The sequence below is a fragment of the Pseudonaja textilis genome, chromosome 7, assembly GCF_049901715.1.
Source record: "Pseudonaja textilis isolate UNSWEBS1 chromosome 7, rPseTex1.2, whole genome shotgun sequence".
NCBI lineage: Eukaryota > Metazoa > Chordata > Lepidosauria > Squamata > Elapidae > Pseudonaja > Pseudonaja textilis.
In genome coordinates, this window is record NC_141996.1 from 4,958,767 (window position 1) to 4,971,440 (window position 12,674).

Genomic DNA, 12,674 nt, shown 5'->3' on the forward strand with positions numbered 1-12,674 from the left:
TTGTTTGTGACTAACCCAGTTGGCTTCCAATGGGGGAAGGCAGATTTGTTTAACAACCATGTGATTCACTTAAGAACAAGAGCGAAAAGGTTGCAAGATTGGACACGGCTAAACCTACCTCATTTAGCAACAGAAATTCCTGTCCCGATTGTGGTCGTAGGTTTGAGGACCACCTATAATGTTTGCAAAACTCGCCTCTTAAAACAAATCTCTGTGTGTCTGAATTCCGAGATAACCTGAGATATGCTTCTCAAGGTAGAAATGTTAGTTACATCAACAACCACTTGACTCCAAGACACGAACTGGGCCTGGCTAGTCTAGAGAAGAGAAGGACCAGGGGAGATAGGATAGCAGTCTTCCAATATTTGAGGGGCTGCCACAGAGAGGAGGAAGGGGTCAAGCTATTTTCCAAAGCACCTGAAGGCCAGACAAGGAATAATGGATGGAAACTGAACAAGGAGAGATTCAACCTGGAAATAAGGAGAAACTTTCTGACAGTGAGAACAATCAACCCATGGAACAGAAGTTGCCTTCAGAACTTGTGGGAGCTTCATCCCTGGAGGCTTTCAAGAAGAGACTGGACTGCCCTCTGTCAGAAATGGTGTAGGGTCTCCCGCTTGGGCGGGGGGTTGGACTAGATGACCTACAACGTCCCTTCCAACTCTGATGATTAAATCTGTTAAATGCAGGTGATGAGTTCCTTTCAATTTCAAAAGGCAAGAAAGATATAATAATAAAGAAATGGATTTCAGCTAAAGTCAGTATAAAAAGAAAGCACATCTAATTGACAATAAAATTTCCATCTAAGGTGTTCTTATCTAGCCTGTTCCGAGAGACTGAAGTCAAGGCGAAGCTTAACTGACAAGTTAAATCACATCAGGTTGAGAAACGAAGATTTATTGCTGAATCTATTTACTCGCTGAATTCTGGAAATTTGATATTATCCTGTAGTCTCCGGTGAGAATATTTTTTGCCTGCTCACTGGTTCAAACCAAGAATCTTTGTATATATTTTAAAAGGGTCACTTTTTTTTTTACTGCCTGACAAAATGGATTATTCTGTGGGGACAACAATCAGCTTGACAAAGGAAGGAATGTTTTCCTGTAATTTGATCGGAATCCTTCAAGGTCCAGTTGTTTAAACACACCCACCCAACAAACACTCGGACTGGTCTTTGTTGCTGTGGCTGTGCAGATGTTTCCAAAGTTTTGATGCAAAACATGCCTGCAACAACCTAAAGAAATCCCTTTTCTCCGAGATCTGGAGAATAACAGAATAATAGAGTTGGAAGGGACCTTGGAGGTCTTCCAGTCCACCCCCCTCCCCTGCTTAAGCAGAAAACGTTATACCATTTGAGACAAATGTCTTCCCAGTCTCTTCTTAAAAACCTCCAGTGATGGCGCACCTACAACTTCTGAAGACAACAGGTTAATTGTTTTTGCTGTCGGGAAATTTCTTCATTCTAAGTGGGATTTCTCTTTGATAATTTTCCATATCTTAACAGAATAACAGAGTTGGAAGGGACCCTGTTGTAGGTCATCTAGTCCAACTCCCCCGGCCAAGCAGGAGACCCTACGCCCTTTCTGACAGATGGGAATCCAATCTCTTCTTGAAAGCCTCCAGGGATGAAGCTCCCACAACTTCCAAAGGCAACTTCTGTTCCATGGGTTGATTGTTCTCACTGTCAGAAAGTTTCTTCTTATTTCCAAGTTGAATCTCTCCTTGATCAGTTTCCACCCATGATTCCTTCAGGTGCCTTGGAAAAGAGCTTGACTCCTTCCTCTCTGTGGCAGCCCCTCAAATACTGGATGATTGCTATCATGTCTCCCTTGGTCCTTCTCTTCACTAGACTAGCCAGGTTCAATTTCTGCAATCCACCCATTGCTTCTTGTCCTCCCCTCAGGTGCCTTGGAGAATAGCTTGACTCCCTCTTCTTTGGGGCAGCCCCTCAAATATTGGAAGACTGCTATCATGTCACCCCTAGTCCTTCTTTTCATTAAAGTAGACACACCCAGTTCCTGCAAAACCATTCTTCGTATCCTCCTGTCCCCTAATCCTCTTTGTTGCTTTTTTCTGCACTCTTTCTGGAGTCTCAACATCTTTTTTACACCTTAGCGACCAAAACTGGATGCCATATTCGAAGTGTGGCCTTACAAAAGCGTTATAAAGGGGCATTAAACACTTCACGTGACAGAGTCTAACCAGGCAAAATCTATACCAATGAGATGGTCCCAGATGCAACTTAACCGAATGGGCGACCCCGTTGTTCCCCTTCCAGGATCACGTGAGCTGGCTCAGCCACCAAGTCATTTTTAATTGCTCCTTTCTGTATTACTCAACCCTTACAAAAGGTGCAACTTCAAGAATCTGGCTTTCCAGTGGGATTAATTAATACAAAACCAACTGGCATTCCATAAAGATATGCTTGCATGCCCTCTGGAAAATTTCTATCGTTGCCATTGTTAAGAGTAGACTGCGACTTGATAGCACATAATCAATGCGCCCCATGCTTATCCACTGAGACTGCCTTTATAGGCATAAGCTCCGACACTCGGCAAGAAGACACCAATTGTTATCGCCCGTAGTCTTAGTCTAGTAGTTGATTAAATCAGGGCGGTTATATCAGGTAGGAAGTCACAAGTGGAACTTCCTCAAAAGTATTCTGAGTGACCATTTTCTGATTGGTTAATCTCCCTAATGTCGAGACCATGAGAATCTTACTAGTAGGTCATCATCTATGGGGCATCATCAGTGGTGGGGATCAATTTTTTTTTACTACCAGTTCTGTGGGCGTGGCTTGGTGAACGTAACAGGGGAAGGTTGTACGGCCATGGTGGGTGTGGCCTAATGAGCCTCCTGCACCATGGCTGGGGGGGGGGTATTTTTACCCTCTCCAGGCTCCGGAGACTTTCCTCAAACCTCCCCCGCGGTCCGGAGGCCCTCCGTAGGCTGTAAATGGGCCCGTTTTTGGACTTCCGGAAGGCCTGTTTTTCGCTCTCCCCCAAGCCTCCATGTGGGCTGTGCATTGACCTTGCATCCAAAATGGGCCGCATGGAGACTTCTGGGAAGGGACAGGAGGAGTGAGCAAGTCCAGCCAGGAGTTGGATTTGGGGGTTCTCCAAACTGCAAACAGAATCTTAGCTAGGGGCTCTCCAGAACCCCTGCAAAACCCCAGCAGCCCAGACCTGATTCTGAGGGGCCATTTTCTGACTCATTAATCTTTCTAATGTTAAGACTGTGAGAATCTTACTAGCAGGTCATCATCTACGGGTCATCATCATGCAAGACCTTGCTTTGTCCATCCACGGCAAGGGTCTCCAAACTTAGCCACTTTAAGACGTGTGGACTTCAACTCCCAGAATTCCCCAGCCAGCAGGTTTGAAGACCCACGATCCCCAAAATGGAAGCCCAAGATAGCTTTCTTTGAGAGTTGAGCATGACTTCAAGGGACCTCACAGACACCTCTGTACAGGTAGTCCTCAACTGAGGACCACAACTCCTTAATATTATTCATCTGGAGTCTGCCCAAAGGGTATTTGGGTATGTGCCAACAGACACAAATCTTGACGGCTGCTTGTCCAAAATCCGGAAGCCCACACCAACTTCCTCCAAGGAAGAGATCCACCTACCTGCCATCTTGTCTGCTGATGGTGTAGCCAAACAGAGGATTGTTGACAAAACTGATGTTCACGCCAACCAGAGGGGTCCCATCCGCTGTCATCACCTGCCCACGAATGACACAAGGGTGCCTGCAAGGAAGTTTTTAAAAAATAACAACACAAGTTGAAAGGAGTTGAATTGGCCAAACAAGGAGAAAGTTAGATTTTGCAGCATAAATTCAAGTCTAGAAAACACACAGATGATTGTGTCAGGATTCTGGCAGCTGCCCCCATTTAAATCATGAGTCTTGAGCCAAACTTCCAAAACTTATAAAGGATTTATTGGGAGTTAACATGTCTGGCACTGCCTGGGTGCAGCTGACTCTGAGACACATAATTCATTGTCATCCTTGAGCCTGGTTTTCTCCCCACCCTCTGGGTGTATCATAATTCATATTCTCCAATGGGACACATCCATAGCTAAGAGTCATCAATCAGGCTCTCCAGTTAGAATTTTGCTTGGCAGAAACTTCAGTCACCTAGTTACTATCTTTGAAAACTATTTATGGAATGCACTTTCCATTTCCAAGCTGCCCCACTTCTCCCCCCTCCCTTTCTGTTGGCAAAAGACCACAGAAATCATATCCAGCAGGATGATTAACTTCTTTATATATAAAATAAGTAAATGTACAACACCAGTGGTTTCTACCAACGAGGCCTAAGCAAAACCACAAGCAGCAGGGGGCTCAGGACAGAACTCAAGTTTCAGCAAGCAAGCAAAGTTATTTTCAGTTTCAATGCTCAGCAAAGCACCCAGAGCCAAACCACACCCGGTCTGTCAGCTCCCTGTCAGCGTTCCAGAAAAACCTCCATAACTACGAGACAGACATCTTCTCAAAAGTTCCTTTTATTTTGGATAGTAACCGGCACAACTGGGGAATCCTGAATCTGAAAGTTCCGGGCTTCCTTGCAATAAGTAAAAATTACAAATCCATCCCCTGCACTCATCATCGCATCACATGTTCCAATTACCATCCGTCCCAATTTAAGACTTCCTCTCACTTAGGCGCAAACTAACCTGACCTTGAATTAGAAAAAGAATGTTATTATGTCTAACTACATACACACACTCCAAGAAATTCCCCCCCCTCCCACTTTCCCAGGCTCAAAATGTGACAGCGTGGGAGCATCTGGTTTCAATATGGCTTCCAAAGCGGACACTCCCATTGGCTGGTCTGTTGCCATGCTTACTCACTTGCTGACTTTGTTAACCATGTCTCTGCCACTTAATGAATATGCTCTGACAGAGAAGACTTTGTAAGCGATGAACATGGATCTGCGACATTGTGGGTCATCATGGACTCTTCGTTTCAGCACCTCTAACTTCCATCAGGTGCTGCTGGCCATCTGCTGGGCCTCCACCTCTTGAAACGGGCTTCACCAGGGGTTTTTTTTTTTTGCATGCAAGGAAATCTCCCTCAGAACCTTCTTGGAATGGACCTTAAAAGAGTTTCATTCTCCAAATTTGGTTCTCTTATTCCGTTGTAACTCTACGTCTAATGTGGATTTCATGTTTGGGCCAGAGTAAATAGGTATTCCTTAATTTACAACCATTCATTTAGTGACCATTCAGAATTACAATGGCACTGAAAAAAAAAGTGACTTATGACCGGGATTTTTCCAACACTTATGACCGTTGCAGCATCTCCAGGGTCACGTGATCGAATTTCAGACGCTTGGCCACCGGCTCGTATTTACGATGGTTTGCAGTGTCCCGGGGAATCACACATCACCATTAGTGACCTTCCTAGCCTAGCATTTGATAAACAAAATTAAGAGGGGAAGCCAGGTTTGCTTAACGACCGCATGACTCACTTAACAAAGGTGTTGGTTTGAACTGGGGTGACATGATAGCAGCCTTCAGTATTTGTGGGGCTGCTACAAAGAAGAGGGAGGGTCAACCTATTTTCCAAAGCAACAGAAGGCAAGATAAGAAGCAATGGATGGAAACTAATCAAGGACAGAAGCAACCTAGAACTAGGGAGAAACTACCTAACAGTGAGGACCATCAATCAGTGGAACAGAAGCTGCCTTCAGAAGTTGTGGGTTTTTAAGAAGAATCTAGACCAGGGGTGGCTAACCTTTTTGGGCTCCTGTGCCAAAAATTGTGCTCACGCTTGTGTGCGTGCACTCACATGCCAGCACCCAGAAGGCAATGCGTGCGCCTCCCCACCCCCTGCCCATGTATGTACAATCCCCCCTTACCTGCACTGCGCCTCACAACTAATTTTCGGCTGGTTTGAGGCCTTTTTCGGTCTCCCAGAGGTTTGAAAAAAGCCTCTGAGGGCTTTGCAGGATGAATAATAGGCCTGTTTTGTCACTGGAACGGGCCTATTATTCATCCTGCAAAGCCTGCAGAGGCTTTTTTTAAGCCTCTGGGAGGCCGAAAATGGCCTCAAACCAGCTGAAAATTAGGTGTGAGGCACGTGCATGCACAGTGAGGTAAGTTTGCCTGCGGCTCGCGTGCCGGCACAAATGGCTCTGCGTGCCACCTGCACGCACGTGTGCCATAGGTTCGCCATCACGGGTCTAGACAGTCACTTATCTGAAATGGCCTAGATTCTCCTGCTTGAGCAGGGGGCTGGACTAAAAGACCTCCAAGATCCCTTCCAACTCTGTTTATTCTATTCTGTTCTGTTCTGTTCTGTTCTATTCTGTTCTATATTCTATTTTATATTCTATTCTATATTCTATTGTTCTATTCTATATTCTATGTTCTACATTCTATTCTACGTTCTGTTCTGTTCTGTTCTATTCTACGTTCTGTTCTGTTCTATATTCTATTTTATATTCTATTCTATATTCTATTCTATATTCTATTGTTCTATATTCTATATTCTATGTTCTTCGTTCTTCGTTCTATTCTATTCTATTCTATTCTATTCTATTCTATTCTATTCTATTCTATTCTATTCTACATTTTGTTCTATTCTACATTCTGTTCTATTCTATTCTATTCTATTCTATTCCATTCCATTCCATTCCATTCCATTCCACTCCACTCCACTCCACTCCACTCTGTTCTGTTCTGTTTTATTCCATTCCATTCTATTTTCTAGTCTAGTCTAGTCTATTGGACAAATATTTGACTGGGATGGATAAAGACTTGAGCCGGGATTTGGATCAGCTGCCTTGCTTAGCAATGAAAATTTTGGATTCAGTGCTTGTCGTACATCAAGAACTACCTGCAGTTCGTTCTGTTTACATACACAAGGTTCGATTCTTTAAATTTAGAGATGCGGTTTGGAGTGCCGGCTCCTGAGTGATGCGCAGGGCCGAATGTTTCCTATTCCAATCTATATACCACATGCGGACTTGGAACACTCCCAGCTTCTGGATTTTAATGTGCAGGAAAGCACTGCTTTTAACGGGGATATATTTCAATCAGCAAAACCCTCTCTCTCTCTCAACTGCCTCCAGCTATACTGTCTTTGATTTACATGCATTGGGGAACCCGACAATTGTTGCCAGGTGTTGAGCTATTTCCGTACAAAGGGGAATTCAAAGGCATTAAGTCCAAGGGACAAAGGTCTTTGCAGTCTTAAACGCCAACAAGGAAGATTCCTGCAGCGCTCACTTTGAGAGCATGGATAACAGAGTCGGAAGGGGGATCTTCAAGGTCTTCTAGTCCACCCCCCCCTGCTCAAGCAGGAGTCCCTATACCATTGGTTCCTGACGGAGCAGGGGGTTGGACTAGAAGACCTACAAGGTCTCTTCCAGTTCTGTTATTTCAGACAAGTGAATGTCCAATCTCTTCTTAAAAATCTCCAGTGATGGAGCTCCCATAACTTCTAGCGGCAAGCGACTCTACTGATTAATTATTGTTTCTGTCAGAAAATTTCTCCTTAATTCTAGGTTGGATCTCTCCTTGATAAGCTTTCATCCACTGCTTCTTGCCCTACCTTCTGGTGCTTTGGAGCAGTGGTCACCAACCAACGGGCCAGGGACCACTGGCGGTCAATGGGAAAATTTTGGTGGTCTGCAGAGAAATGTCACCCCCAAAGTAATTAATCCAGGCAGCGCGGGAACACAAAGCTGTGCCGCCCACATGGTCCGCGGAAACACAAAGCTTGCGTTACTTGCATTGCGAACAACATGAGGTAGTAAGGGGTGGAGGGAAAGGGCGGAGGGGGGAACTTGCCCCACGCACCCCACGCGCCTGGCCTGGCCACCGGGCTGCTTCTTTCCACTTCTTTCTTCTTCTGCTTTTGGCTGCACGCAAGGAAAGCAGCAAAAGTCTTTCTTTCTCTCCCCCAAACTCTGCCAGAAATGAGTCTTTGGGACTCTGCAAGGCATCCTGCTCCAAGAGGCTGCGCCGGCACGACAAATCTCACAAAGACTCATTTCTGGCAGAGTTTGGGGGAGAGAAAGAAAGACTTCTGCTGCTTCTGCTGCTTTCCTTGCATGAAGCCAAAAGTCTCTCCTCCTCCCCCCCGCCCGAGAACAGAGCTGGAGACGGTATCCCTGCGATCCCAAATAAAGAATGATCGATCGGTAGGAGAACAAGGTGGGGAATTTTCCTGTTGACTTTTGGGAGGATTTTCCCAGGGTCTCTGCTGCTTTCTGCAGAGAGCCTGGGAAAACATCAGCAAGTCACCGCCAGTCAAAATTCACATTTAGTGGTCTACAGGATTTAAAATTATGAGTTTGGTGGTCCCTGAAGTCCAAAATCCGCTGCTTTGGAGAATAGATTGACCCTCTCTTTTTTGTGGCAGCCCCTCAAATATTAGAAGACTGCTATCATGTCACCCCACGTCCTTCTTTTCATTAAACCAGAAATACCCAATTCCTGCCACCATTCCATTCTTCACACGTTTCAGCCTCCAGTCCCCTAATCCTCTTTGTTGCTCTCTCTGCCCTCTTTCTGGAGTCTCAACATCCTTTTTTTACATCGTGGCGACCAAAACTGGATGCACTATTCCAAGGGTGGCTTTATCGAGGGTGGTATTAATGCTTCATGTGTGTTCAGGGATGATCGTATCTTTAATGGTGTTTCTGAAACCCCAGTTGGTGAATCTGAAGCAAAACTATGTAGGTGAACAGAAAACTTTGGAAGCAACAATGGCTGGGAGAAATGCAAAGGTGTGTGTGTATGTGTGTGTGTGTATATTTGTGTATATATATGCCTACATGATAGTGTATTTGCATAAGGCAAATTCCTCAAAACCTGAGGCCCCACATCCTGAAAACAAATCAGGCAGATATATGCAAGAACTCGAGGGGTCCTTGGTGCCTGAGTTGGGTTGTTTTCTTGCAGACATTTCATTATCCAACTAGGTAATATCATCAGTACTGGAAGGGAGTGGGGTTTGCTCTCTGTTTATATACAATTGAGTTGCCCAGTCGGTGTTGGTGGGAGTAGACTTGGGGGGTTCCTTCGTTAGGTTGTTTGTCTGACTCGGTAGCTCCTTGACCGGGGTCTTGCTTATTACTTAATTGTTAGTCTCTCAGTGTCGGATTAATTCAGGCAAGAAATCAATTTCACTGGAAGATTAACATTATTTTGATTGGGACAGGCTGGCATTACAGAACCCTGCAAGTTTGATTGTACTATACAGGAGGTCTGGACTTACAGGTCAAGGGGGAATCCAGATTCACTAATCCACAGCCATGTTACTAACTTAACAACTGCGGTGATTCACTGAACATCTGTGGCAAGGACGGTCCTAAAATGGAGCAAAACTCACAACTATTTCATTTAGCAGCGGAAATTTGGGGCACAGCTAAACCGAAGAATAGATACCTGCAGTATGTTGTCTATGCAGGAAAGATGCCAACGGAGCATTATCTACATTTTGAAGTGGGTAAATTGAGTTTATCATCTTATCCATCCACTATCCACCAGTCCACCTATCTATCTATCTATCCATCCAACCATCCACCTACCTACCTACCTATCATCTACCTCTCTCTCTCTTACCTATCATCTATTTATCCTTCTTATCTACCGACCTACCTACCTATCATCCATCCATCCACCTTTCTACCTACCTAACCTACCTACCTATTATCTACCTACCTATCCATCAGCTATCTATCTCTGTCTCTCTACCTACCTACTGTACCTATCATCTATCCATGTACCAATCTACCTTTCTACCTACCTATATACCTATCCATCCATCCATCCACCTACCTACTTATCATCTATCTCTTTATCTCTCTACATACATATCATCTACCTACCATCTATCTACCTACCTACCTATTTATCTACCTATCTATCTACCTTTCAGCTATCTATTTATCTATCCATCTCTCTACCTACCAACCTACCTATAATCCATCTATCTACCCAGGTGTGGGATCTGACAGGGTTAACTACCAGTTTGGTCATTTACGAGGTTCACTGATTTACAATGTGCTTCCCTGCACAGCTGCTGGCGAGTGCCTGTAAATCGTCATCAGCATGCTGCGTGCAGAGAAGCAGCCTTTCAAAAAGCCCTTTTATCCTGTTTTTTTAATTGCAGCTGGGCCTCGCACGGCAGCTGAAGTTGAAAAAAATCAGGAAATAAAGGTCAAGTAACAGCCCAGGTGGGCAGGTGGGCAAAAACATCAGCAGACATAGAACCGGTTCTATATCTGCTGCTCTTCAGAGCTACCAGTTCTACAGAGGTGGACAGAACTGGTAAAAACCCACTCCTGTATCTACCTACCTATCAGCTATCTCTCTCTCTCTCTCTCTCCCTCTCTCTAATCTATCTACTATCTACCTACATACATACCTATCATCTATTTTTCTATTTAAGATAGAAAATCTATCTATCTTCTCTTTATCTCTCTATCATCTTTCTTTATCTCCATATCTGTCTCTATCATCTATTTTTCAAGCTCTATATCTGCCTATCATCTATTTCTCTAGTTCTGTCACCTCTCTTTATCTATCCGTATCTATCTATACCTATCTACCCGAGACCATCTCTAAACTTGGGTTTTAAAGAATTATGGGACAGCCCAGAGGTACCTGCATTCGGTTGAAGGGAGTGAAGAAAGATGAAAAATTATGAAGCAATTAAGTTCTCCACTTCGTCTTTCATTTTCCCTTCCTGGTGATTAAATTTCCCCCTTTTGGGAAAACCAATTAACGCTGTGCCTTGTCAACATCTGGTCTCTCTTAAGGTCAACCTGTCCTTTCCAGAGGTGAAATCTACCCACAATGCACCGAGCCCCACAGGAACGCGGTTAATGTTAATTTAGTCCGCTGTTTCCTTCAGAAGACCTTGGACTAAATGCAGTTATTACATCGTCAAACAAGCAAAATGGTGTTGCAAAAAAAACCCCAAACCCTTCTCAGGTCTGTCCAGGAAGGTTTCATAATATACAATTTTAATATATGGAATATAAAATATTAAAACTAAAATGATCTCTTCTGCTAATAAGAAGTCCTGCCAATAAGAAATTAAGATTAGGCAATTTAGCACATTCACCGATTTAGCTACTTGAAGTTAGCAGTTCACTGAATTAGAAACATCTTACAATTTTGTCTGCCTTTCGAAATTATTTTGGAAATGGTTTCAATGCAACACTGCCCACTTCTCACTCTGCAAATATATATATATTCCATTTTTAATCAGATCCTCCCAGAGGCTTTTTTCCTCCATATCTTTTTTTAATTTAAAAAAAAAAACCTATGGGAATTTCTTAATATTTGATAGCTCACTGCTACTTTTTTTTTTTAAAAAAAAGTAGATAATATAGCCATACAGTAATTTTAAACTGTCATATTACTAAGCAATGCATAATTCACACGGAGATTAAATTAATGCCACTACTCTTCCCTTGGGTGACATAGAAAGTCCCAAGTAAAAACACACTGAAATTCACTGGCCATTATAGCGAAAGACGAAAAGTCCCATTCTCTATTATACGCTTTGCACAAATCAGTCAAAAATGTAAATGAATTTGCAGGTTAGGAATTGCAAAAAGAAAAGAAGAGCTGACGCATAATTCTTTTCGCTGTAAAGGAGAAGCAACTGCTTAATCTTTAATTCTTAATTAAGCTGGTCTAGATAGGTCTAGGTAGCCCTTGCTTAATGACCAATCCTTTAGAGACTGGTTAAAGTTATGATGAACTCCAAAGGTCTTTGCTATTTGGGTCCAAAGTTCTGACAAACATAGCCCCTCATGCAGTCACGTGATCGTATTTTGGGTGCTCCGTAACCAACTCGCATTTATGACGGTTTTTCAGCATCCTGTGGTCACACAACCATGAGTTATGATGTTTTTTCCCTGGAAACCTATTCTGGCAAAAAAAACCCACCCATTACAAACAATAAGTTCACTTAACAACCACAATGTCGTTGTCCACAATGGGTGTATTTTGATGGAAACCAGAAGTAAACACCGGATTCCCACCAAAAGACATTATAAATCGCAGTCAAGTGACTGCGGGAAAGGGCGAAGCTGGTTGCTGTGCACCCGAAATGCAACCATGAAGCAACCTGGAATTAAGGAGAAATTTCCTGTCAGTTGGAGCAATTAACAGGTGGGACAACTTGCCACCGGAGGTTGTGGATGCTCCGACACTGGAAATTTTTAAGAAGAGATTGGATAACCCTTTGTCTGAAGCAGTATAGGGTTTCCTGCCTAAGCAGGGGGTTGGACTAGAAGACCTCCAAGGTCCTTTTCAACTCTGTTATTCTGTCTCTCTCTTCTTGGTCTGGGAAGCCTCTATATTCTAAAGCACTGGTCGCCAACCAGTGGGCCGGGGACCATTGGTGGTCCATGAGCAAATTTTGGTGGTCTGCAAAGAAATGTCGCCTCCCAAAGCAATTAATCCAGGCTGCGCAGGGAACACAAGGCTTGCATTGCTTGCATTGTGAACAACATGAGGTAGTGAGGGGAGTGGGGGGAAGGGGCAGAGGAGGGGGACTTGCCCCACTCACCCCACATGCCTCACCTGGCCACCGGGCTATTTCTTTCCGCTTCTTTCTTCTGCTTTTGGCTGCACGCAAGGAAAGCAGTAAAAGTCTTTCTTTCTCTCCCCCAAACTCTGCCAGAAATGAGACTTTGGGA

The 12,674-nt window shown here is 43.9% G+C and overlaps 1 protein-coding gene across 9 annotated transcripts in view; it reads right to left on the bottom strand.

Moving 5' to 3' along the window:
- The window catches only part of TENM4 (teneurin transmembrane protein 4), a 362,826-nt gene that overhangs the window by 48,285 nt on the left and 301,867 nt on the right, over positions 1 to 12,674 (bottom strand). For all 9 annotated transcript variants that reach the window (XM_087936922.1, XM_087936921.1, XM_087936920.1 and 6 more), the window contains one exon: positions 3,630 to 3,749. In XM_087936922.1, the coding sequence (XP_087793048.1) occupies positions 3,630 to 3,749 (120 nt within the window). The remainder of the gene's footprint in view (positions 1 to 3,629; positions 3,750 to 12,674) is intronic.